This window comes from Poecilia reticulata, chromosome 14, assembly GCF_904066995.2.
Source record: "Poecilia reticulata chromosome 14, P_reticulata-male-v2, whole genome shotgun sequence".
Lineage (NCBI taxonomy): Eukaryota > Metazoa > Chordata > Actinopteri > Cyprinodontiformes > Poeciliidae > Poecilia > Poecilia reticulata.
Window position 1 is genome coordinate 12,718,627 of NC_088843.1, and position 26,597 is coordinate 12,745,223.

Consider the following 26,597-nt stretch of genomic DNA (forward strand, 5'->3'; position numbering starts at 1 on the left):
AATTTTTTTTCTTTAAAGGGGATTTTTTTTTTCTTTCGTCGACAAAGGTGAAACAAATATATGTTTAAAAAGAAAAGACTTGATCATCTGCATGGAATAATGTCATGAATCAAACTGAAAAAGTCCAAAATGTGGATGAGATAGATGCTCAGATACAAACCTGGGTTCTTAAACTGATCCGGGCTGTGTAGGTGCTGTAGGGGGGAGTTGCAGGCGGAGGTGGCATGCTCACTGTGCAGCATCTGAGCCGCCTGGGGCCCCAGGGAGCCATAGTCAGCAAAGGAGCAGGGCCCCCCCCTCTGGTCACTGGGCGCAGAGTAAAACCCATAATCGGGGAGGCCTGGGAGATACAGTATAGGGGTGGGGAGGAGGGGGGAGGGGGAGGGGACTCCATCATTGTGGAAATCAACTTTTTTTCATTGTCAAAGTCAGCGTCCAAATTGCTAAGCATAACGTGCTGGAGTCTTACACCGTCGTCTGATTACATCTGTTTCAATTGGCCCTCCCCGCCCTCCCTCCCCAGCAGCTCCTGCCATGTGGCCGAACCCCTCTTCCCCTTCCTGCCCCTCACCCATCCCACCCGGCATATGGCTCTTATTTGAGATATGCAGCTGTGGTGTGAAAGCTAGCTCGGTAATTCGGCTGCATAAATGATCTAGCTGATTGAATGTCGTTGTAGCAGGAACTCCTGACTTCGTTCAACTTTAACCAAACAGACTTCAGCTGAAACCAGGTATTCAGGTGTACTGTAAAACAAGACCCCCTCACTGTTTGACATTAAATCATACTTTTCTGTTTTAGTTCATTTAAGATTATGAAAAATGTTTTTGAAACTTTTTCGGTAACGCTTTATTTGAAGGGGTGTGAGTTTAACACTGACATGAGACTGTCATAAACATGACATAATATCTGCCATGAACATGAACGACTCTTCATTAATGTTTACGACTGTTCACCTGATGTATCATTTGGTAAAAAAATGACACTTTTGCACTAAAAGTTGCATTAAAAGTAAAAGCTTTGAATTATTCAGCAAATTATGACTTTTATTACAAAGTTCCATTAAAACATGCATTAAAAGTCATTTAAAAGTGTCATTATTTACCGAATGACACTTCCTGAAACAATCATAAGCATTCATGAAGACTCATGTTCACAACAGACGTTATGTTATGTTTATGACACTCTCATGTCACTCTGACGCCAACATGAGAATAAATTGTTACCACTTTTTCTTTAAATTTGGAAGTTTACATACACACATTTCTTTAAGCCATATGACTTGCGAAAACATTATGGGTATTCTTCAGTAGTTTGATTGAATTTTGGCTCAACTGGGTCAGGTTTGTAGGCTGCCTTGCTCTGACATACCTTTTCAGTTCTGCCCACCATTTTTCTATATTTGCCACACCAAAGATCAACTTCTCCGTCTTTCAGCCACTTTAAAACTAAGGGCATTTTCACACCTGTAGTTAATTTAATTTAGTGTGAATTGTTGAGTTTGTCAACATGCAACTTTTCTGGTTGGTTCGGTTTCTGGGAGAACCAAGGAAGCAGACGCTGAGTTTTTTTTCCCTCTATAATATTATACGGAAAATTATTTCAGAAATGCAGTATTTTGAATAACTTTGAGAAACTGTTTTATAGTTGCATAGGAATTTTTTGCAGTGTGAAAAAAATAAATAATACCATTGCCTACTACCATTGCCTACTGGATCATAATGCAGTGATAGGAGCTGGTAGATCGGCTCACACCATTAACAAACCGATCATTCGGAACCAAATCAAAACCATTTGAGAGAACCGAAACAGAACTTATTTTAAATGGACCACACTTTAATTTATTGGTCATCTTAGGTTCATAGTCTGTTTACAAAACCCATCTGATCAGAGCTTATGTTGAGATGCTGCTTCAATATTCTTACTCGTGAAGTGTTTTCTCTTCATGACATCATCAAACAAGGAAGCACCATATTTAAGGTTGTTGCCTTAAAATTAGGGCTGAGACTATAACATGTTAATTTACAGAAGATAATTTAAAAGTAACACATTTAAAGGAATTGTGGAATTTAAACCCAAAAGCTCTATGAATTATTATTTAAATGAGTAAATATCAGATATCGCAGCGCTAGTGGATGAGATGTGATCTACGTTATCCTCCCTCTCTCTTGTGATTTGCTAGTCGTGGTAACCAAACAAAGAGACATAAGAGCATCAAACTAGGCGTTTGCACACAGAAAACTTTAACCTGAATGCAGCACAAGCTCCACAAAGCTGCACCCACATCTACGCTATTGTTGCATGGAGCTGGAGATATATTTACTTAAAGCAAAAATAGATTTTAAGCAGTTTTTTTTTTTTTTAAAGCTGCTTAAAATACATCCACAGGGAGGCTTTATTTAACCCAAATGTTGCGAAATAACCAGAAGCTTACAAAGCTGTGACATTATGTGTGGCTTTTTCAAATTGTTTAAAGGCTTTACAATACAAGTGTATGAATATTTCTGAATTTTAAGAAAGAAACAAAACTTTTCTCATTATTCTGAACCAAGTTTTGCAATTGGAAAAACAGAAAAAAATATATTTTAATCCGATTAAATGTCAGTCAGTGAGGGGGGGAAAAAACAAGATAATAAAATCCACAAGTGTTATATTTTAGGTCGGATCTATCCAAATGGACTGACAGAGGAGGGAGATAAAACCGGCAAATCGTTAAAAAAACACGTCAATACATTCCTCATTTCAAACGGTCAATTCTCAGTGACGTACCTGAAGGAAGGAAAACACATTGCGCTAATCAATAATCAATCCGCGGCCTGCTTTCAGACCAGTAAAAACTGATAAGGTTTTTTTTTTTTATGTGAGTGAGACCCAGAGACGTTCATGTTTATTGATGATGAGCTTTCTGAAGTGTTTTAAGTACTCTAAGCAGGCCTCAAATTGGCCTCTTTGAGCAATTCTTTCTTTCACACAGATGGTGGATTATCAACAGTTTAGAAAATGCCTTCCTGCAATAAGTCCTGCTGACATTTATTGCTTGTTCTTTTAATCTGAGACAAGCTGCTCATATAAAGAGTGCAATTAAAAAAAAAAAAAACCCTGCTCCTTCTAACACCTCTTTGATAACGGAGTTAATCTACTCAGGAGGGACTGAGATTGGTGACACAGGCTGGTCCGTGTTGGGTTTCCCCTGCTGTTTGTGTACGTGAATCTGTGTGTGTGTGTTTTTATTTAGGTCCAGGAGCGAATAGCCATTCAAAACCACTTCACCTCTCCCCATTCAGAGTGAGACAGTCCACTTCTGCCAAATGGAATGTAAGCACCAGCCATGCTTCTCCCCGCCAATGCTTTTTAGCACTCTGATCTCACCACTTGTGGGCTGCCTGCCCACTCATCAAATTATAGGCTCCAAATAGGGCTGGCTTCCCACGTACGTCACATAATGCCTGACACATTGAACAAAGCTCAAGAAGCAATCATTCCATTTACTTCACTTAGACAAATGTCACTGAAAATTGATTGGCCTTGCTAATGAGTAAAGCTGGATCAATGGAATAATTACAACGGGGAAGAAACGTTCGACGGTAGCACAAACCGTGTTTATTGGGGATCCGTAAGAAGGACGCTCCGCTTATAGCACCAGCTCATAACCAAACAGTTGCTACTTTCACTCAGACTTATATTTGCACTGAAGCCCTACACACATCTGCTTTCATTATTTCTATTTATTCTTTACTCTTTATTTAGACAGACTTATTTTGTTTTAAAATGTTGCAACCGTGATGATAGCCTGACAACAACTTGTGCTGTGAGGAAGTAGATTTCTACGCTGGTTGGGAATCTGTGGCGATGGACTGATGCCTGGTGGTTTCTCTGCCACTTCTGAACATCTCCTAAGGTGTGTAATCATCTCACTGAAAACGTGTGTACGTGTCAGAGCCACCAACTGAGTTCAAGACCACGGATATTTGAGTCAACAAGGGCGGGTTTTAGCTCCCATTTGATTTTGGGATGAGGACTAACTGGAGCCAAAATACTTTTATACGCTGATGACACTTTTTCTTTCTTTTTTTTGTTTCGTTTACAGTGGAGTTCTACTTAAGTCAAGCTGTAGACCTTTTTCAGTAAGTGTTCAGTCACTGTAGTACTGCTGAAACTACAGAAAGATATTAAATCAAAGAAGACTAAATTTATTTCTTGCTAAAATTATTCTATTGCTACACTGGATGGAATCAGTATAAAAACTCACTTGATATAAATATTTAGAAATCCAGATAGGTGAAAAAATATTGTTGGATGTTGGTCATTTGTTTATAGAGTTTAGACCTGAAAGGGTTTTCTCCACCGAATCCAGAAAATGACTATCTGTGTTAAAATACTGTTAAATGTTCCCAGAGTGAATTTGGTAAAACTTCCTTCTTCAGTTTGGGTGCCTTTTTTGGTTTTCTTATTTGAAATTAACTTAGAAATAACAGGCTTTTGAGGTTAAAAAAAGTAGCAACATGTAACTGTTTTACTCAATCCTTTACTGTTAAGAGGTATTGTGTCACATATTTAATATTTATTTCTATATTTGCTTTCTTTCTGGGTTTTTCTTCTCTTTTTCCTTCGCTGATGATGCTTTTACTTGAAAATGTTTTTGGGTTTTTTTGTTTTCTAAATGTCATCTTGATCAGGAAGACGAGAAAAATGGAAGCTTTATTTCAAAAAGATCTTTCCTGGCTAAATAAAGGCTCTAGTATCAGAGATATATGGCAGAAGCAAAACAGGAGGAAGTAAGGAAGTTAAAACGACTTCCACACACAAATAAACTCAACAACTTCTTGGAGTGCTGAAGGCAACACAGTGAGGATAACCAGACACATTTATACCTGACTTTAAAACTTTACAGAGGTTCACACTGCTGAAAATGTATTAAGTATAAAGGTGACAGAAAGCAAAGCTCTTTAATAAAATGTGATGTAATCCTGGACAACTCTGCATCCCCAGTTACAGAAGCTCTGCTTATAAATCGTGTTGTATGTATTTTATCTAAGCTACATCGCCAGGCATTTATAACAATTTCTCACACAACTTTTTGACATTTATTTGTCTTTTAATTTGAGTCTTTATTCCTAAACAGCTGACAGATATGAGCTAAATGTTCACATCTCCATGAACAACACAGCATAAAATGCCTGTTACACATCATGTAACACAGTCAGGGACAGAAACTTGGCAGGGACACACTTTATGCAGGAACAATTTACAATCTTGCATTTATGTTACTGACTGCAAAGAATTTTATTATCTTAAAAAAAGTTTATTTTATGGAAGATACCAATTCCCCCACCTGGCATAAACTAGCATGGTGATGTCATAAGCACAGGTGAACACTCGTTAGGTGTCCGGTTGATAAAAAGACAAACATATGTGTCTAACATCTTTGTCTTCCTGTGTTAGGATTGGTCACCTCTAAGAAAAATGAGAACGCTGTCATTTTGCATCAAAGTGGCCTTCCATGCAAGGAAACAGCTGCTAAGGGGCGACTGTGGCTCTGTGGGTAGAGTAGTCGTCTTGCGATCGGAAGGTTGTAGGTTCGATTCCAGCCCTGGGCAAAGCAAATTGCCTACCGAGCTGCGTATCGGTGTATAAATGTGTGAGTGTTTGTGAGCGTGAATGTGACTCTAGTGTAAAGCGCTTTGAGTGGTCAAAATGATAAAGCGCTATATAAGTTCAGTCCATAAGAATATTGAATAGGACTGTGAGGGATTTGCCCCCTCCCTAACAGGTGCTGTTTTTGTGTTTTATAAATTCTAATTTATTTGTGTAAATGTATTGTTTTGGGAAGTACTTTGATTTATTTACTTGTTTTAATCCTCTTCTCTCTTTGAGGTCACCTGGTCATGTGTTGCCATGGAAGCGCGCCCATGAGCAGTGCTGACAAGGACCTGGCGATACCAATCAGCCTCATTGGGAAAATCTATTTTCTGAGAGGGAGGAGAGATGTATTTTGAATTTTGTTTGGGCCCAGATAGTTTTTGTTTGAGTTAATTGTAACTGTAGACATTGTTTAGGAATAGTTTAGTGCAAATGTTTGTTTGTTTCTGTCTAAAAATGTGAATGTCTCCACCCCTCCAATTAGTCCTGGTGGGAGCCAATCATTTAAGAGCCAGGTGGTTCAGGTGAAAGGGTTTTTTTTTTCTCACTCTTCTTGTTGTAACCTGATTTGCCATGCTGTATACTGAACTGAACTGAATTGAACTGAACTAAAGACAAAAGAAAAGTATTGAGTACTCTACAACTGCTGGCTCCAGTCTATTTTTCTCTTGTGTTGCAAACCAACAAGGACAGAACTGTTTTCAAAATGATCAAGAACTATAAAGTGTCAGTTTCAATTGTAGTCAAAAAGGCTTTGGGGTGTTTTAAGATTACCCAAAAGGCATGTGCTGTGTCTACATTGAATATTGTGCTACCAAACGCTGTTGCCCCATCGGCAGCTGGTGGGTGAGGAGAAGGCTTTTGGGAAAACAGCTCTGCAACAAAAAAGGAAGGTTAAAAAAAACACTCCTTCTTTTACCCAGAAAAGCATCAGACGGAGACTGAAACTCTTCGAGAGGTTTAAGGATGTGCGGCAGAAAACTGGAGAAAAAAACAGTTTCCTCTGATGAATCTTTAATCCAATTGTGTTGGACATCTGAAAAATCATTTATGTGGGGGGAAATAAAGGGAGACCATATGTCCTGTGCCATGCCGACAGTGAAGCAACCTGGTATGATCCATGCGTGGGGCGACTTTTCATCTGAGGCACTGGGCTTACTGCCAGCTCTGTCAAAGAATACCAGCTTGAATAAAGAGAGGGATCAAGAACATCCTATTACTTCTTTCAGTAATCCAGATGCAGTTTGTTCTTTATCTCAAAAGATCAAAATACGGAAAGTAACCACATAGAACCTGTGGCCAGCTTTTTAAAAAGCTGGTGAATAAGCAGAAACCATCAACTTCAAGCTCTAATAGAACATGACTGTGTATCCATCAGACTGAATCTGGACAGGAAGTTATTTAGCTTATTTAGCAACATTTTGTTATGCTGCTACTAAATTTGAAAGAAACTGAAGAAGCAACAGTTTTGTGATCAACATGAATAAACAAGGGAGTGTTATCGACGTCTGGAGGTGCACTGGATCTGTGTCACAGATGCTTTAGCAGCAGAGTTCTCAAAGTCAAAATGCTTAATTGCAGTTAAGCTTATGTGCTTAATATTGCATTTTTCCCATATGTTTATTCTTTCTTAGTTGTTTCTATGTATTTGAGTTGTATCAGATTCCTAATTTTCCTAAAAATCTCCTAAAAATCAAGATAAAATGCTATTTTGCTCACAATTAAACAGAGAAATATACGTGATTGCTTGAATCACAAAATAAATTAGGTGAAGCAATAATCAATCTTTTGGCCTCGACTTCACTACTTCATTCACATCAAGAGCCTCACAATTTGACGGCAGCATGTTGAAAGTGGTTTGTGGAATTGATTCCAAGTCACCTTAACTCGTAACTACAGATGATTTCAAAAATGTCCTGGTTTTAAAGCTACAAAACTCAGATGGAAGATGCCGTTAGATCCACGACGCATCCTTAAAATTCCAGTTCTCACAAACAATCCTTCGACGTAAAAACCGATTCCTAAAATAGTGAACAGCGAGCCGACACATTTTGCCATTTTGTCTGACAAATCCCACATATCAGGCGGGTGTCTGTAGGTGGTGACATAAACTAAAGGAACCAATACACTGTGACACAGAACGCTGCACAGCGAAAGTTTTTCTTCCATATGTCACATCAGGAAATGTTTTCTGACTTTATATTACATTTGAACAAATAATAAAGCGCGAGGAGCTGGCAGCAGGCGTGCTGCTGTATTGTTTGCACGTGTGGGAGGCTCAGGTAAGAAGCTGGCATGCTTGCCGCATTCGGGGGGATGGGTGGGGGGGAAAGCTGGGAAAAGAGTAGGACTCCGACACGAACACGCAGGCACACATTTTCCAAAGCCATATATTTTCATCAGTGGTTATCTGATCCGTTATGCAGCGTGAGACCGGGCAAAGTGTGCCCACAGCTGCATTAGTATCACCGATCATATCGCCATGTGCCTCAGACCGTCCCACTATTAATATTCACACAATCTATCCGGAACAATGGGCCTTTCTTGGACTCTTTTTTTTTTTTTTTTCCACTGGTCACTAATTGGATGTAATTACTCATCTACAAAACAAATGAGCGTGTTGAGGTTGCCTTGGAGACTGGATCAGGGGGCCCAGCAGTGCGAATCGTTTGCGGGGCTTCATTTATACTGATAATTATCTCCCTTGCACCCACTCCATCCCCCCCGCCCTCCCTCCCTGCCCTCAGTGACCAAAACTGGCTGTGAAGCAATGGAGGGGGGAGTGTCCTGCAGTCATCTGTTACTGACATCATCGGGGTGGCACTCTGTAAGTGGATAAATGCCCTGCTCTTGTTCCCACTTTGCCAGGTGACTGCCTTTAAGGAGGAATCACAAACCTTGAAAGTACTTCTTCTCTTGTTCTCCCTACTTAGAAAATAAAATTGATCACACTTATGATAATACAGAGCCTCTTGAGATTTCAGGGTGGGAAAAATCTATAACGTGTACTTTCCTTAGAAGCCAGGAAACTAAATGATTAACGTGGATTTCCCCCCCACCCCCCCATCTTAATGTTAACAAAATACTTAAATGAAGCCACCTTTCGTCTAATGATCAACAAAATGACTCATTTTATTGATCATTTTGTTGTAAAAGTTTTTATACCCACTCAGGTTTTTGACATTTTACCACGATACAAATTCAAACTTCAGTCTGTTTTACATTTTATATAATAGACCACTAAGGGTGGGTGATACGCAACACTTTCCCAATCAATAATTGTCACTACAACAAATTGCAATGGAACTGCAAAAAATTAAGAGACCACTGCACCAAACCCCATTGAAAACTTCATGGTTATTTTCATTGATTTCTGAACTCTTCCTGACTAATTTTACTGTAAAAACGTTAGTGTTGTTGTTTCTAAATGAATATCAACTCGTTTTCTTTGCATTATTTGAGGTCTGAAAGCGCTGCATCTTTTTTGTTATTTTGACAATTTGCAGGAAAATAAAATTATTAAATACCAATTGTAGACACTGCTAAATCTAAATAGGGATAAATATGCTTGTTTTGAAGCATTTCTAAGGTTTATCCAGAAGAAATAGCCTATTATTTTTTTTAGATGTTTCACTCATGTATTTACTGTGAATGAGCCAAATTGCTCAGAAAAGACTTACCCGGCAGCAGATTTTATTTTATTTTTTAATGGAAGTGCATATGTTTGCTGGAGACTATTTTTATTTTACTTTTTTGCTTCATTGTGTACTTATCTTCTCATGCTTGAATCTGTAAAATAGGTAGTTCAACGGTAGTAAGCATTATTAAACTGGAGGAAAAAAAGCCAGTTGGTTTATCTCAAATCTACCATTGCAGTTACTATTTAAATAAAAGTATTTTCTGGCCTTTCTGTTCTATGTTTGAGAAAATAAATCGCCGTTGCACATGGAGGCGCTCTGGAGAAAGTAAAAGCTTTTCTTGCGCCTTTTCGTATTAGTTGTCAAACAGAAACCTTTTGTTTTTATCTGTCACATAAAATCCCAGTTAAAAAAAAATAATAAGAAGAAAATGTTTAAGTGGTGTGAATACTTTCGCAGGGCACTCTCTATAAATAACTAGCACAGTTATTTGCTCAGTTGACAAATACTGGAACCTGGGGAACGCAACAATCTATCACCAAAAGTTATTTTCATGCCATCAAGCAGGAATCGTTCATGCAGTCACTCCTCCGTCTCCCTCGCGGCAGCAGTGAGATTCCTCGGCGGGCCTTAAACCACATCGCTCTGCAGAAGATGTCAATAAAGCTGACACGCGGCTCCTTAAATTAGCTTTGAATTTTAGAGCTACCATAATTAGCTCCTCCATTTTCACCAATGTAATTTTAAAAATAGTGTGAAAGAAACTAACAGCTCTTTTGCTGTCTGGCCTTGCTTTCACTTTCCATTTGAAATAATCTTTTCTGTATGAATGGCTGAGTAATTAACAGCACTAGACACTCTTTTCAGAGAGCACAGACATTTCATAAATAATACATATTTAATGTCTTTTCATTTTGTGTTCAGAGAGGCTTGGCTAATGAATTTTAACAGATGATTTCTTCTTGGATTAACTCACCCATACTCAGGCCTCTGTTTTCTTTACTTTAAATTTTATGCCTGCTTTTCCATTCTCTTTGTGTTTCTTTCAAGTGAGGAATGAAGTAAAAAAAAAAAGGACCTGCTGATCCATATTTACCTTACACCACTGTTGGGAAACGATTCTGAAGAGTTACAGGAAGGGAAGAGGAAATGTGAACACTGAGAAAACAATTTAGCAGCGAAATGAATCAGCTGACATTGGTTTCCCTGCAGGGGAAAAGCCCGTGCAGACCACACTAAATGATTTTGAATGCAGATTTTAACCTGAGAGGCATCTGGTTTACTTGGGACTGAGAAAGGGCGCTCAGTTATCGACAGTCGGCACAGATTATTCCATCGCGAGCAGGTTTAGAGTTGACAGCGCTGGCCTTTTGGCTGACTGTTTTTTTTTTTGTTCTTTTTTCCAAGCGCGTCCGGTCAGGCTTAAGTGCTCGGAAGAAATCTGAGTCACGGGGAGTGAAATCTGACAGTGAAACCGCCGACATGTAAGGACCATCTACATAAATTAAACAGCCAGTGATACTAATCCATGCACTGTTTGTTAACAAATGTTGGAAAATGTAATTTGAATGACTTCTCAAATTTGTAATTTGCTTTCGGATGCACAGCTTGAGTCAAAAGTTTCCTTACATTTGTTATGGTTGTAAATGTTTGAAAGTTTTAATATCTTTTTCTCCTGCCAAAATTATTAAATAACTTTTAGTATTTATTAATTCAAGACTTGGGTGCAAAAATTTGAAATTATTAGAATTTGAAATTTTTTTTATTTACATATGCTCACAGATAAAAGTTTGGTCAAATGTCCCTCAGCAGCTCACAGAGAAAGTGCATCTATCAACAAACTTTTTGGCCAATCTAAAAAAAAAAGTTTTCTAGGAGTTCCTTTAAAAAGTTAGCTTTTTCTGGGAAAGGTCAGGATGTAAAACAAATTAATTTTCAGTAGAGATGAAGTTACATTCATTCTAGCTTCTTCATGTCAGCCTGTTTTTATCTTTTCCATTGATGTGAGTTTGAGATTATTATCCTGTGGGAAAGTTTCAACCATCTAGATGTAGAGCAGAGGCTGAAACGTGTGGAGGGAGTGTGCCGTCTTTGCACAGCCTCCAGGCCAGACTGGGCCCTTAGCATGACACTTGCACCACTATGCTTGGCAGTTGACAGAGTTTTTAATTCTCAACTTCAATTCCATCCACTATATGTAATATTATTGTGTCTAAACAGCTCAATTTTGAACACACTGACAATTTCCTTTTCTCTGAGGGTGACAGTTTGGGCCACAGTTAAATGATTCATAATCCCAACCACACAGTAGAACTGGTTTTATCATCAGTAAAGTAAACTAGCATTGCCTGATGAAATGGGCCACATCAGAGGTCACAAATACACATTATAACTCCTTTTAGAAAGAAAAAATGGGAAAATGCTAAACTACGTCGCTCAAATTTTCTCTGAATCAACAGGCAAATAATTTCTCTCCAGCATGCTATGACCCACCTATGTGAGGGAATCTAGGTATATATTGAGCCTAAAAGTTTATTTCTGAACCTGTGTTGATCAATGAAAATCAGCAATCAATTCAAACTTATGTATCCAGTTAGTTTTTTTTTAAATCCCAGACATTGTCCGCTACTATGCTATCAATCAAGCATGAAGAAAAATAAATAAATAAAAGAAGTTGAAATGGATCAAAAAAAGCCTAAATTAATATGACATCATCCCTTTCTGGGCGCCATAAATTAGCATCAATTGTGTTCTGGTCTCAACACAGTGTCAGATAAATGGGCTTTCCTCCTTTCTAATGCTACTAATTCATATCATGCCTAAATTTACGTTAATTTTTGGCATAATTCAAACAAAAAAATGTGACTGCAAACACACCGCGACATTGCTTTGCGACACTGGATATAAATCCAGGCGATAAGGGGTTAACCCCCATGATGGATGAGTGTTACCACATTTCCAAACTACTTTAAACAGAATATAAAGCCCCTCCATTGATGAGAGGGATCTAATTTTATTCCATGCATGTACTATTAGGGCTGCAGAAGATTACTTTCTCTAAGTTTTCTTTGGAGAGTGTGTTTTGTGTGCGGCCCCTGGAGGGCAAAGCGCTGACGTCCCTGAAGGCCTGTGCCTGTAACCTCCGAGCATCTGCTCCCCACAGCTGTGAGAGAGCCACCGCTCTCTGCGGTGGGGGCTGGGGGGTGCAAAGGGACGCTTTGCCCTCCCTGTTGTGTCAACCGTTTCCCTAGGCCTCGAGACAAAAACGTGAGCAGGCAGGACGGACTTGGCATGTCTGCTCATGATTCTTCACACCAAATACAGGGAGAGAGCGGCTGGCCTCGGAGCTGAGCTCCACAGATTAGCATCTGGGACAAATGGACCCGCGCTCACTATGAGGCAGGCTGATTAAGTTCTTCGCACACAGCCACTCCTCCTCTCCTCTTGGGCACGGCCGTACATCACAGAACTTGTTGGGAGGGAATTGATATTAATCTTAATTTAAAAATGTCTGTCACATAAGTTTTCTTCTTTCTGTCAGTGGAGGGCGATGGAGGGGGGGTGGGGGGAAGCGTGTAGAAGACAAGTAGAGAGAAGAACAAAGATACGCAGCAGCCATCTAATCATCATTAGAATGGGTTTCTAATGATGTGAAGATTCTCTCACATTCACACGTTTTTTGTTTTTTTAACCTTATAATTCCCCCACGGCTAACTCCGAGTCGAAACAAAGAAATCAGCAGAATGCAGCAGAATGTGTTTTGAGTGCGCTACAGGTAAACTCTGGATCTATGAAGACAACTGAGGCAACTCCGAAGTTCTCTGAAGTGTCAGGATTCATCTGCATCTCACTTTTTATCTGAAAGATCGCAAATAGACTGACTTTATAAAGAGAGAGCTTCAGAATATGAAACCGTCTTTTCATCAGATAGTTAATGTCGGTCGGCTACAAGAGTTGGATGCTCTTGCAGAGTGGTTTAGATGATTTCTCACCATATATCGCAGGCATCACATAGCTGTTCACAGATTTATGTAAATTAGACTTCTTAGCGTTGAACCCGAGGCTGAACTACATGAATTCAGCATATTGCTGCCTGCACTAGAACTGCCTTATTCCCTCTTCTTCAGGCCTTCCCCTGCAGAATTTCATGCCATCCACCGTACTTTGCCAATCGGACTTCCAGTGGGGCCTCGCTGCAGCTCAAACCAGATTCAAAACGGCAACAGCAGATTACACAGCAGAGTACGGAGTTGGCTCCTCTCTAGCTCCAGGCAATGGTAAACTCTGCGCTGTAGCCAGATCTCTGTGATCTCCCTCCCGCCTAAAGCTACAGCCTCTGAAACAAGCCTACAAAAAGTGCTCCGGGACCAGACCATGCTGTGCAACAAGCTACATGGTGCTACACGGTGGAGATCAGGGCAGCAAAACGCCTCTTTAAACCAAGACTAAGGCCTCAATAGTTACACAAACGCCTCACATTTGGGTTTCATAAAACAAAACATGTCTTTCTCACCAACACACTTTCAATGTACTAGCTCATGCACCTATTTTTGTGTCTTAAACTGTTATTTCCCCTGTATCAGTTTTACATTTGGTCACCTTATAGAACCAAACTTTAATGTATTTTATTAGTATTTTATAAGAAAGGGTACCATAAAAATGTTGCAGAATTGTGAAATGAAAGAAAAATAATACATGAGTTTCTACATACTTCACAAATGAAAGTCTGAAAATTGTGGGATGTATCTGACTTCAGCCACCCGTAGTTAATATTATGTATAAACACAGTTAGCCTCAGTTAGCTGTGAAACTTTTGGGATACATTTCAACCAGTGTTTCTTCATTCTGTTTTATAAGCTGCCTGTTTGTTGTGTATACAGACTAGAAATGAGTGATTCTGTGATCAATTGAGTTTGATAGCATGAGAAGGAGCAGTTTAGGGTTCTACTAAAGTTCAGGGAATGTGTTTTTTCGTTCCCGCTCCTCTTATAGACACTAAACTTGTAGTCATTTTGTTTTCATTTTTTGCCTACTTCACACCTGTTGATTTTTAAAATCCGCCTCCACAGCAGCTTCACGTTTCCTGCTGAAGAAATGCATCCACACAGGATGATGCTGCCACCAATACGTTTCACTGCGAGGATAGTCAGTTCGAAGTCATGCGAGGTGTTAGCTTTATATCATTTTGAAAATATGCAACAATTCTGGCCTCATCTGAGCACTTTTCAGATTTTAATCATTTTAAAATAATGTTACTTCCATTTTCTGATTCTGCACCGCTTTGTGTTGGTCCACTACACTAAATCCCAGGCCAACAGGGTGTTATTACTTTTGGCAAGGGACTGCATAAGTATGCAAGAGGCACATTGGGTGTTGATAGAAGGAGCAAATTAATCAAAGACAGAAGTGAGCAATAGGATCTAATAGAAAATGCAGCAAGAGCCACATCTTTTAGTGGCTGTTGGGTGTTTTACACCACTGCGGTAGTGTTCAGGGGTGTGTTTTCTGCAAGAAGCAGGACACAGAGAGACATCCAAAATACACCTTGTCATCGGCCATGTCTGTCACAGAGAGGGGAAGTGAGCAGCTGTCATTTTTGTCTGTTGAACACTGGAAGTGGAGCAAGTGCCCTCTCTCAGCGACGGAAAATGTGTCCCACATGCCAATGACAATCTGTGCGAATCGCCGACAATATGCAGACAAGCATCACTGCACACAAAAACGCTGCACAAAAAGGGTCATTGTCATATTTGCATACACCCAAGAAAAATCCTTATTTATGGGTGAGGATGCCTCTTCCTGGACTTCTTGTGACTTAACAGCTGACACCGCATAGACTCTGCTTCTGTCAAACCGGCTCAATGTAGACAAACATATGTATATATACAACCTGTGGTGCTCTGTGGGAACTGTAGGTGGAGTCAAAGCACAAAGAATCCCCACTTTTAAAAAGGACCCTATTTTTCCACCAACAACAGAAAAAAACTCTTGTTTGGCCAAAAAAATTAGAAAATTTAGCAAAAAAAAAAAAAGAGACTAGGAGAATTGCCATTCCTTAGCCAACACTAGGCCGACCGCTGCAAATGAAACCGTAAGATGGGACGGAGAGATGCAGCCACATTTCCCCAGATGGCACAAACGTAGGACGGTCAAGCCTGAGCAATCTGAGTCCTCCTGTTGGTTTGTGTCTGTATGGAGTGCTGAGAGTTTCACGCATGAATCCTTCAGCCTCATCACAAAGGCTACAACGCAGCATAATAAATCAATTTTGGCCAAAAAAAGTTAAAAACATAAGTTGTATGTTGATTATCTTAAATCTCTCATTCTGGTGCAGCTATTGTTGTTTTTTTAAGATAGTTTTCCCTCGTTCTAAGAAAGGACGGACCTTCTTTATATTCCCTCGACTGTTTAAGCGCTCTAAAAAAAAAAAAGGCCCATGATGTCACTGTTTTCCCCTCTAGCGCGCCACCTCTCAGCCTCTGTTCATAATCATTTACTTGTCTTCCTTCCATTTGCAGCTGTCAGAATTAAACTGTACATAATGGCTGCCATCAAGCCTCCTGGTTCGCGGCTGCTGCTAACCCCAAATCAACATTCCTGCTTCTTAGTAATGCTCGCAGCGATTGTCAGGCCAAATTGTTTGTTTTGAAAATGCTAAATCAAACCACCCGACGCAAAAGAAATAGCACCTGATTGGCCTCCGACGTTCCCTTTGTTGATTTGAATTAAATTCGAAGTGGGACAAGAGTGGGAATTTGCAGACGTGTAGTTTTCATACGCTGCTGCTACTGCTGTCGCTCTCCGTGTTTAAGGGAGTTCATTTCACATCGCACGATGTTAAACAGGTTATCTGCTGACTTTTTTTTGAGCTACTGCACAAACCAGGTGGGATCTGAGTAACAATTAAAACACAGCAAGTTCCTAATGGTATGGCTGATTAGTGAAGACACCCCCTCTTCTAAAGGCAGCAGGCTGTGTGTTCAGTCAGGGGAAGCCATTATTGACAGCTATTGAATGATCTACAGTTGTAAGGGTGGGAAAAGCAGGATGTCTAAATGAAGTAGACACGCTGATCAATGCTGTTTAAGACGGAAAGAAACCAGCATCCTGTTTTTGGCACCAAATGTTGCTGCAGAAATCTGTCTGTTGTGACAGGATGTGCACAGACAGCATGGTTTACTGGAGTAAATATAAATGCACCTAATCTCTGTTTAAACAGCTGCGCTTACTTCTAAGCCACTAAGATAGAAGTAAAACTTTGACAGTAATTATAGCGCCTTGCATCTTTGCAACCACAAACGTCAATGTTTTTTTCTTCTTCCTTCTATCTTGATTTGATGTATTAGACCAGCATTAAGTAACATCAGGGAGAAAATCCCAATGCTCAACACGAACATGGACTCAACACGATGGTGGCAGCAACATGCTGTGGGGACGGCTTTCTTCAGGATAAAGCTTGTCGTAGCTGATGTGAAAGTGGACAAAGCTACACACAGAGCAATCCTGGAAGAAAGCCTGCTAGAGGCTGAACAAGAATGGAGAGTGGAGTGGAAGTTCACCTTCTAGCAGGACAATATTTTTCTTTCACTTCACAATTATGTATTACTTCGTGTTGGTCTATTACAACAAACTCCGACAAAACAAGTTGACACTTGTGGTTGTATTGTCAAAACGTTTGAGTATTTTTTGCAAATATCGACTCTAAAATATGGATTCATCTCATATAAAAAGAATGATTACAAAGGAGACGATGGAAAAAGAAGTAGAATGACTGACTTGTCTGATATTGTATTTCCTCAAAGCTTTAACCTTTATGGAGACAATCCACCAATACAGTGAAACAATGTGCACCATGATGATGAACTATAACTCGAACTATAACTATGGTAAATTAAATGATAAAATGATGCCAAATGATAAAAACATATCTACCATATTTACTTGCAAAGACAGAAGCTATAATACTTTTGTCTTACGGTCAATTTGTAACATTTTTACAATCAAAGCTGTTCAAAGAATAAGTTTAGATCACATCATATATTTTATTATTTATTTTAATTTTTTTCAAGTATTGCTTGTAATTTCATCAACCGAGCCAAATTAAAACGACAAAAAATATCTATTACTTTTAGAAATCTAATTATCTGGGAACATTTAGTACAAGACTTGCTCTGTTGTGGCTGATTTAAAAAAAAACGTTTTTTTGCAAACCCCAAATTAAATTGCAGGTTATTCTTTTAAGCAAATTGCATTGTTTTAATGTACATGTCAAGCTAGGAATTAGTCTAAGCTACATGTCGTTGCTATTTGTGTTAAGGTTTTAGAGGACTATGTCTATGGGGAGAAGCAGAGCAGGAGAAGTTGAAGAGAGCAGCAGCCACACAGAACATGGACAGAGCGTTTACCTGGCCCTGTGCTCTGTGGGTACGCCAAGTAGCCGCCTCTTCCACGGGCCCCCCTACCTGAGCCACGCGCTGCTGCTACCGCCGCCGCCGCCACCGGTCCGTATGCCGTCGCTGGGAAGCCTGCGGGCACAGACACACACATACAAACGCGCGCATCACTTCCTGCACATGGGATGAGCGACGGGACAACGTTGATGCCAACGTTGAGCCATGGGATCAGGCTACACAGCCCTCAGAGCCGCCCGGGGGGGTTCATGTCGGGGCGACGGCTACCAGCAGACACCTGCGGAGTCCGGAGTGACATCCAGAGCCCCGGTGTGTGAAAACAGGAGGGGGTTTTAATGGATCACCTGCTCTATAGGGGTTCTGGCACTCTTTGGACAGGGCTTCTGCAGGTTTCACCAACTCATATTTAAGACTTTTAAAGACCATTATGAATGAAATTTAAGACCCGTGTAATGACAGAAATGTACATTATAATCACCTATACATGTACATATGAAAATATAATTATGAAAACATTAAATGCCATTCCTTTTGAATAATTTCCCTTATTTGTCATCATAGCTGCATCTGATGCATCATAGCTGGATCTGCATCTTTTCAGCTGTATTTCCCTCGAGAGCAACAACTTTGCTGAAATAAAATTCTTCAGCAGGTAAGACAGGTGATTGACAAACTTTGTCCAGACAACTGCTGATAAATTTGCACTTAGCAATGATAGATGGAAGAGTTATCTATCTAGCTAGCAAGAGTAAATTATCAGCTAGTTAGCAATAGCCTGAAAGATTTCTTCTTTTATATACTTAAGTACTTAAATTTTTTATGTTGTCGAGCAATTCAAATCACACAAGAATAACCTGAGCAACCTAAACATATTGTTTAGCCTACATGCTAAACAATATGTAGGCTAAAAGACCTCAATATTGTTTTAAGTCTGGGGGTTTTCAACTAACCACATGTAGAGGCATTATTCATAAACGGAGAAACGTGGAAAAGTGACGAGAACATCGATTATCAGCCTGGAAGTCATAAGAAACCAGAACAAGATCCAAACTACAGTACTTGCCTGAGTTAAGGTGAGGGTTCATGTTGATTGGTCACAAATACATCCAGTTCCATGCTACTGTAATCAGTAATGTCTGTCTCACATAAAAAAAAAAACATCCTAATGAACACCAGTAACTTTGGAGAATAATTTGTCAACTGATGGGGACAAATGTGAATTTTTTTTGAAGGTGTGAGTCTTGTTACATCTGACGAAAATCACACTGACACTGAACCATGGTGGTTGTATTGTGATGGTCAGAGCTTGAATTAGTGCTTCGGTACCTGGAAGACTTGCCATAATTGACAGCACCAGGGGTTTTGTTCTCTTCCAGAAAATCCTGAAGAAGAATATGCACCCATCAGTTTCTGACCTTATATTCACCTCTGGATGGCTGAAACCTCCACAAAAGATACATTTTGGAGTTGCCTAGTCAAAGTCCAAAATAGAATCTGAGTGAAGTGCTGAGTCAGAATCGTCAACAGTCTCCATGTTGGCTTAATTCAGACAATTCTGCAAAGAAAAATGGGCCAAAATTCCTCCAGAGTGATGGAAAAGACTTACTGTCGGTTAGTTTCTTTTGATGGCATTAAGTTTTGCATAGTTTGGTTTGAATTGCTTTCGTTCTTAATTCAAAGGAATTATAACTTACAAAACAGCGTTTTACATTTAGACACTTTATCTTTGTTTTATATCAAAATCTGTTTTCATAATAGGATGAAATGTAAAAACAACAGAAACCTGTTAGGGGAAAATACCTATTTAATGTACTGTATTTCTTTCTTTTTTTTTTAAAAATCTTTTCATGTTTTAGATTCAGCTACATTCCCCCCCTAAAAGGGTAAATTAATGCTTTGTAGCAGAAAACTGTGAGCAAACTGACTTCAGTCCCTGATCACAGTTGTGTAATAATTTGACTCTGAGGCTGTTTATGTCACATTGTTCACATAAAAGTCTATAGACACTTCTGAGCTGCACAGACACGGCCATAATAGCCCCACCTCCGGGGACAATTGGTGAATTTTATTTCGAGCGCTCCCAATTATGGCGACTTTCAATGGATGCAGAATAATCCAGGGTAATTCATTCCACGCTTTTTTGCTTTCTTTTGAGGCTATTCGGGTGGACGATACAGAGAGCGCGAGAAAAAAACACTTCCAACTATCAGACGGAGGCATCTGTTGGATGATCCGTCACTCACATGTTTACATCTGCGAGCTTACGTTTCGATTGAACACCTCTCTCTTTTTCTCCCCCCACTCCCTAGGCTTTAAAGCGTGTTTATATTCACGTTTACAAATCAGTCCCAAATTGTCGGTTTAAGACACACTTATGAAATAAGGTTTAATTTCTTGCAAATATAACTCCACTTTCTGAGGGTGTGTTAATTTCAACAAATATCAGCCCAATAATCAGAGTGTAATTAAGCCGAAGCAGGATCTGTGAATTGTAATTACATCGTTGGCCCTAATGAACACAACTGCTAGAGGTGGCTGAGAGAGAGGCTAGTCCATGCCCAGGGCTCGCGCTCTTCTCTCAGCACAGGAATGGCATGTCATTAGCAGTGGTGATGAGATTCCTCACTCTGGGCTCAACACCGTCTATGCCTAATCAGCCTCCTAAAATTATCTCCACAGGAGCTTCTTTTCCTCCCTAGCAAAGAAAAAAAAAAAGATCTCCAAATTCCCGCAGTTGGAGTTTTTTTTACATAGTTTTTTTTTTTTGTTTCAAAGTAAAATGTGGAGGTTTCTTCTCCATGCCAGAACGCATTTCTGGTTGAAGGCCGGCGGTTTAGGCTTTTCTCGGAATGGTACCGGACACCTTTGAGGATACACTTTTTCGATTGCTGTGAAGGTGAGAGGAGCACCAGCAGGTGACCTATTTTCTGAGCCTGCTTTGTTCCGCCGCCTCTCGAAAAGGAGAGGCTTACGGAGACAAAATAAATAAAATAAAAAGACCAATGAGATGATGAGGGGCGGAGGGGGTGAGAGGGCAGGGTCAGATGAGCCGCAACAAAAGAGAAAAACACGTAGCTTTTCATCAGCCAGCCGAGAAGGGGGTAATTCACAACTCGGCGGACACAACGTGTCGGCGAGCGAGCGTGTTGGGTGTGAGGCGCTGTCGTGCTGCGACCGGCGGGCAGGTGAAGAAGCAAAAGACACGGCGCTTTCCCTGCCGACTGTCTGACAGCTCGGGAGCGAATATGAAACTGGCGACAGCAGCAACGGTGTGGACGAAAGCCAAGAAGACGGCGACTGAAGTCAGTCGTCTTTGTGCTGCTGCTGCTTAATAAAAATCCCCCGCTCAAACGACGCCCGTTTTTAACTTTGTCACTGTACCAACGTTGGCCATGCACCCTCACATCCGAACAACAGCGTCCCCCAAGGTTGCTCTGCGGAGCGGCGCGCACCGACTCTCCACCCCCTCACCCCATCCTCCTTTTTTCCTAAGTGCTGAATCTATCTTCTCCTCGCTGCCATTGTCATGACACCCCCAATAGACCCAGTGGCTCGGAAGTTAGTTGCGGGCAAAGTTGTGGTGAGAGATTAACTTTGCAGGATTAGGTGGGTTAATTAATAGATGGCTGCTGCTCATTGTTTTGCACTCGCGCTGTAAGAAGCCACCCAAGAGAAGCGCTGCAGCATTAAATCAATTTCATGGCCCTTTTATTACTGAGGAGATAAAGCCAATATTTAGCTTTCAATTCTTCACAATTATTGGGCCCCTGCTTTGCCATGAGTGGCTGCGCTTGGCTGGGGACAAGGACACATCTGTTTATGAGCTGCGGAGGCCCGGGGGCCTTGGTGTCCGGACTCCGGGGAACTGTCCTCAGCTCCCTCCCTTTCCCCCTACCCCCCCAGCCTCCCCCAGTCCTGGAGCCTGCAGCACGCAAACTCAGAGCTTCCTCAGGAGTGCACACGGAAAGGAAGAAAGATTAGAGAGCAAAGAAAGACGAGGACGGTCAGAAAATTCCCAGACTTTTGAAGCAAATGAATTAGGTTTGTCCACAAAGACACCAATAAACTGATTCCTTCACAAAAAAGCTTTTTCTGTGGCCATGTAAACAGTGCCTTGCAATACTATTCAGAATACCTTAGCTTTTTTACACTTTACGCTGCAACCTCAAACCTTGCTCCAAGTGCTTGCTACATGTCAAGCAGGACTTTGATCCGATTTCCTGAAATATTCACCAATTTTAATATTCTTTCATAAAGACCACAATTGTGGATTGTATAGCTAACAGTTGTTCTGTCAACAGATTTCTCCTCCAAAGTTATCTTGGGTTCCCAGTCTGTTAAATCAGGTAGACGGCTATTGCTTTGGAATTTTATAGTTTTTCTTAGACATGAGCTGAACACTGATCCGAGATATTTTTAACCCAAGTCTGCTTTAAATCTGCACGACATTCTCCTTGATCTGTCTGCTGTGTTCCTTCGTCTTCATGATAGTCTTTTTTCACCAATGTTCTCTAAAAAAAAAAAGCTCTGAGGCCTTTTGTTTAGTATGAATAAACTACTGACAGGTAGACTCTATTCTCCAAAAAGACAAAGGTAGTTGGTTACACCAGATTTTGTTCAAAAATATCAGAAAAAAAAGAAGCTGAATACAAACGTATGCCACTTGGAGAAAATGCCGAAAGCCATGAGTATTTTTCCCTTATCACGTAAAATCCCAGTAAAATCTCTTAACAGCTTGTGGTTGTAAAGTGACAAAAGGTGAAAAAGTTCAAGATGTATGAATATTTTTACAAGGCACTATATCCTTTTCAAGGGTATAATAAATTTCCAGCTGCTTAAAAAACGGATTTCCATGTCAAAGCGCATAAGAGTCAATTTTCATGACAGCACATAAAACACACTGGCCCTTTAAGGCTGGAAAGTGGTATTTTTCTAAGGGGGCAAACCAGTTCTTTCTCCACCTGCACCTGTATTTTCAGAGTCTCTGTGAACCTGACTGTACTGAAGAAGGAGGAGAGACACAGTAGGGGCAATGTCAGTAATGATCAAACAGCACAGTGCAATTTTTGTGTCAAGGCTTCCCTGGATTTCTTTCTTTTTTCTTTTTTTCCTTGTGCCAGACTAGGTCAAAAGCTTTGTTTTCTCCATTACAAAGCTGTCAAAGCACTTTAAGAGCAAAATGATATTCAGCGAAGTAGAGAAAACGTGGTGGTGAGCTGGTCAAATTAATAACAACTGGTACGGTAATATTAGAAAATACGTTTGCAAGATGGCTTTTTGACAACAAAATTGCCAAATGCCATTTCCTGCACACATAGTTTTGATTATTTTGTTAACTCCTGCAAACAAACTCTCGAACTCAACCACTGCCATTCCCATACAAATGGTCTCCTGATGTTTATGTACGGTTTATGTACGGTGTTTATGTAGGCATAGACGGTGTTATATATATATATATATGCATAGATTTGTAGCTCTGGAAAAAAAAATACCACTGCACTGAACCCCATTGAAAACCTCATGGTTATTACACCAGATATTGACTTTTGAACTCTTCCTGAGTTAAAACATTAGTATTGTTGTTTGTAAATGAACATGAACTTGTTTTCTTTGTATTATTTGAGGTCTGAAAGCTCTGCATCTTTTTCATTATTTTGACCATTAAATAAATACTAAATTTTTGTGTGGATTTTTGGAGACACGTTGTCAGTAGTTCATAAAATAAAAGAACAATGTTCATTTCACTCACACTTACACCTATAAAAAGTAAAATCTAAGAAACTGATGATTCTAAGTGGTCTCTTAATTTTTTCCAGAGATGTACATCTCTCTCTCTCTCTCTGTCTCTGTCTCTCTCTCTCTCTCTCTCTATATATATATATATATATATAGGTACTTATCTGCAAATCCTTTCTGGCATATTGCCATTTTAGCCACAGACTCACTCTCTCATTCTATTACTGAGAAAACGTCAAGTTGAAAAGTTGTTGCATTATGCATCAATAAGGTCCTATTTATGTCCTACTAGTCTGACAACAGCTTGACTGATGTTAATGTAATCTGTACTGTTCTTTGGCCCCAAACTGCCAGCAGCGGCTCCCCTGTCAGTGACAAAGGAGCTCCATCAGTCACAGAGCACTCCCCTCATTTCTGCTATAAGGAGACTGTCAACTGTCTAATGCACAGGACAAGCCCAGGGACAGGAGACATGTCTACAGAGGCCATATAGATCAAAATGCTCAAGATGGCCGTGAATTTGTAACACAAAGAGGGGAAAAAAGCCATTGAAGTACAATAAGTTGCAAACTGTCCTATCGTTTTCTGATTCAATTTTGGCTACTAGACATAAGTAAAAAAAATCCTACAAGTTAAAAAGAGCTTATAGTAGAGAGAGCCCTCAAACAGGCTCATTATGTTTGGTTTTGGACTGGTCTTAAAAACAGTTGACGTGCTGGAAAGCCAGCATTTTGAGCAAAGCTGCTTAATGCAGCAGGCTGTTTTTAGAAAAGAGGCTGGTGAACAAGCCTTTGAGCCCGAGGCTACAGTCGATCGCAGGGGCAAGACAGAAGGAGTGACACAGATGAACAGAGAAGAGCAAGTAGGACGAGAAGAAACGGAAGATGAGAGGGGACAAGTGGGCAAAGATGGAGGATAATGAGACACGCTGGCCCGGACACAGGTGCTCAGATCCTTTTTTGACAGAATGTCAGAAAACAAGACCAGGTTAAATTATAAAAGGCATTTCGAGAAGATAAAAAAAAATTCTATGTTTGAAAATGCTTGTCCATATAATTCTTGATGCCCTGTCTATTAGCACCCTCAACAAAACCTATAAAATAAATCTAACTGAAGCACATTTGTAATTTACACTTCACTTTTTAATATTATCCAGATATTTTGGTAAGTAATTCATGACTACTTACTTACAGATATGTTGACAAGTTTGTTGCAGATTGTGTAGTTAATTCAAATATCTATCATCAGGCCTAATGTATCAACATCAGCATTTAACATGTAGATCTTTTTCAAAATGGCTCCTATTAAATGGTGTGATTTGCTCATTTTTTAATAAGCAACATTTAAGTAAAAACTGTGAAAATACATTAACACCAGTTAGTGTTGAGTTCCTGAATGGAAAAAGGAAGTTCTCTTATTTTGAAGAGCTGGGGTGACTTTGTATGAAGGCTAGCCTTAAAGAAACTGCATTACTTAAACTGTGCTAAAATCTAAAAATTGAGTTTGTTTCACATTTTCAGATAATTTATAAACAAAATGCAGTCAAAGAAGAATATTTCCAAAAAAATGCATTTCCATATTCTTTGTTACATTTGAATTACTGGACTGCAGCTAAATTATTGATGGGTTTTACTACATATTGTGCCAACTGTTTAACAGATCAGTGACACTGGGAACAATTCTCCCTCTGCACAAGGTTTACCTTTTAAAAGTTACCAAACCCAAGCACAGAAAGAAGTGACAGATTTTAATGCTGAATTTGAGAGTGAATATATGTCAAACATCAGGCGAATGGCTTTTTTTCGCTATTTTTTTCTTTTTTTTTCTTTCTAGGCACTGTATGACACTAAGCAGGACAAGCCAGCGGAAATAAGTCTGTTGATAAGTCACAGCCGAGGCAGTGAAGCACACTGCCGTCTCCTCACAGGATGAGGGAGGCAGACTGTCAGAGACGGGGAAACTGACTCCACTTCACATTTTTTTCCCCCCCTTCACCAATAACCCCTGTTAAATATAGAGAAACACAAGGAGACAAATGAAGGAAAACAAAAGGACAGAAAATATTTATCAAAGTTACAAAAGACCAGAGTCGGCTTGTAAGACATCTTTTCATCTCCAGACTGACAACTGCCCCATTGTTGTCGTCTCTCTGTGCCACTTTGTTGTTGTTGAAAGCTTCTCTGGGTTGTTATCAAAGGCATAAATCAGAGCCGGAGAGAGCCAGGTGGCTTTCGTGTGAACTGCTGCACACATGGCCGTGTCTCACCTCTCCTCTGATCAACCGAGGCCTACAGTATACCCTGTGATTTCCTCTCACATAAATAATAATAAAAAACAAAAAAACATGGAGGCTTGGAAAGGAGCCAAACCAAGAGAGAAAGAGCATTTACATGCACGAGCCTAATTCAATTAGAACCAGACTAATGCAATACGCATATTATTGCGACCGTCGTGTAAACACCTTAACCAGGTTATCTTACTCACATTAAGAAGCCTAATCAGAATAAGCATAACTCGATTAACAGAGCTGGTTGCTTGTCAATCATTCGAATTAATATTTCCGTGTGTCTGTTGGTGTTCGGATTCGGTCTGCGAGCCGCAAAGGTCACACAGGGAACAGGATGCTGTAACGAAGGCGAGGGATGATGAAGAAACTGGAAACAACCAAACGAGTAAATTAGCAGAAAGATGGAAATGCTCCACAAAGTCAGCGATGCTGTAAGAGTCTGATCTGTAGTATGTCAGAGAGTCTATGAAAACAAGCTGGCCTCTAAAGAGATTCACGCAGGAGTAGAGACACCTGCTGACAAACCAGGACAAAGGTTGTTTCTTTTTCAGCTACTGCGCAGATACAGCTACTGCGCAGATACAGTACCGGTTCAGTTGTATCAACAACCTAAATTAAATAGGCCACATATGGCGCCTAGAAAAAGTATTTATACAAATTGAATATTCACATTACAACCACACATTCAATTTATTTCCATCTAATTTTGTTTGATAGATTAACAGTATTTTATGGATACGTGTGAAGTGAAAGAAAAAGCTCCAGGTTTTTGTATTCAGCAAATTCTTCTCTACTAGCTTTAAATATCTAGACGCTGACATTTTGTTTTTCTTTTTTTTTTACAAAACAGGTTAAGGATCACGTTCCCACTTTTTTCTCACATTC

General features: G+C 39.9%; 1 protein-coding gene across 6 annotated transcripts in view; it reads right to left on the bottom strand.

Moving 5' to 3' along the window:
• The window catches only part of msi2b (musashi RNA-binding protein 2b), a 305,034-nt gene that overhangs the window by 17,725 nt on the left and 260,712 nt on the right, over positions 1–26,597 (bottom strand). For 3 of the 6 annotated variants that reach the window (XM_081615802.1, XM_081615801.1, XM_081615800.1), the window contains exons 11-12: positions 17,684–17,803; positions 161–340 (exon numbers count right to left, since the gene is read on the bottom strand). In XM_081615802.1, the coding sequence (XP_081471928.1) occupies positions 161–340; positions 17,684–17,803 (300 nt within the window). The remainder of the gene's footprint in view (positions 1–160; positions 341–17,683; positions 17,804–26,597) is intronic. The other 3 variants (XM_081615803.1, XM_081615805.1, XM_081615804.1) reach the window with 3 other exon arrangements.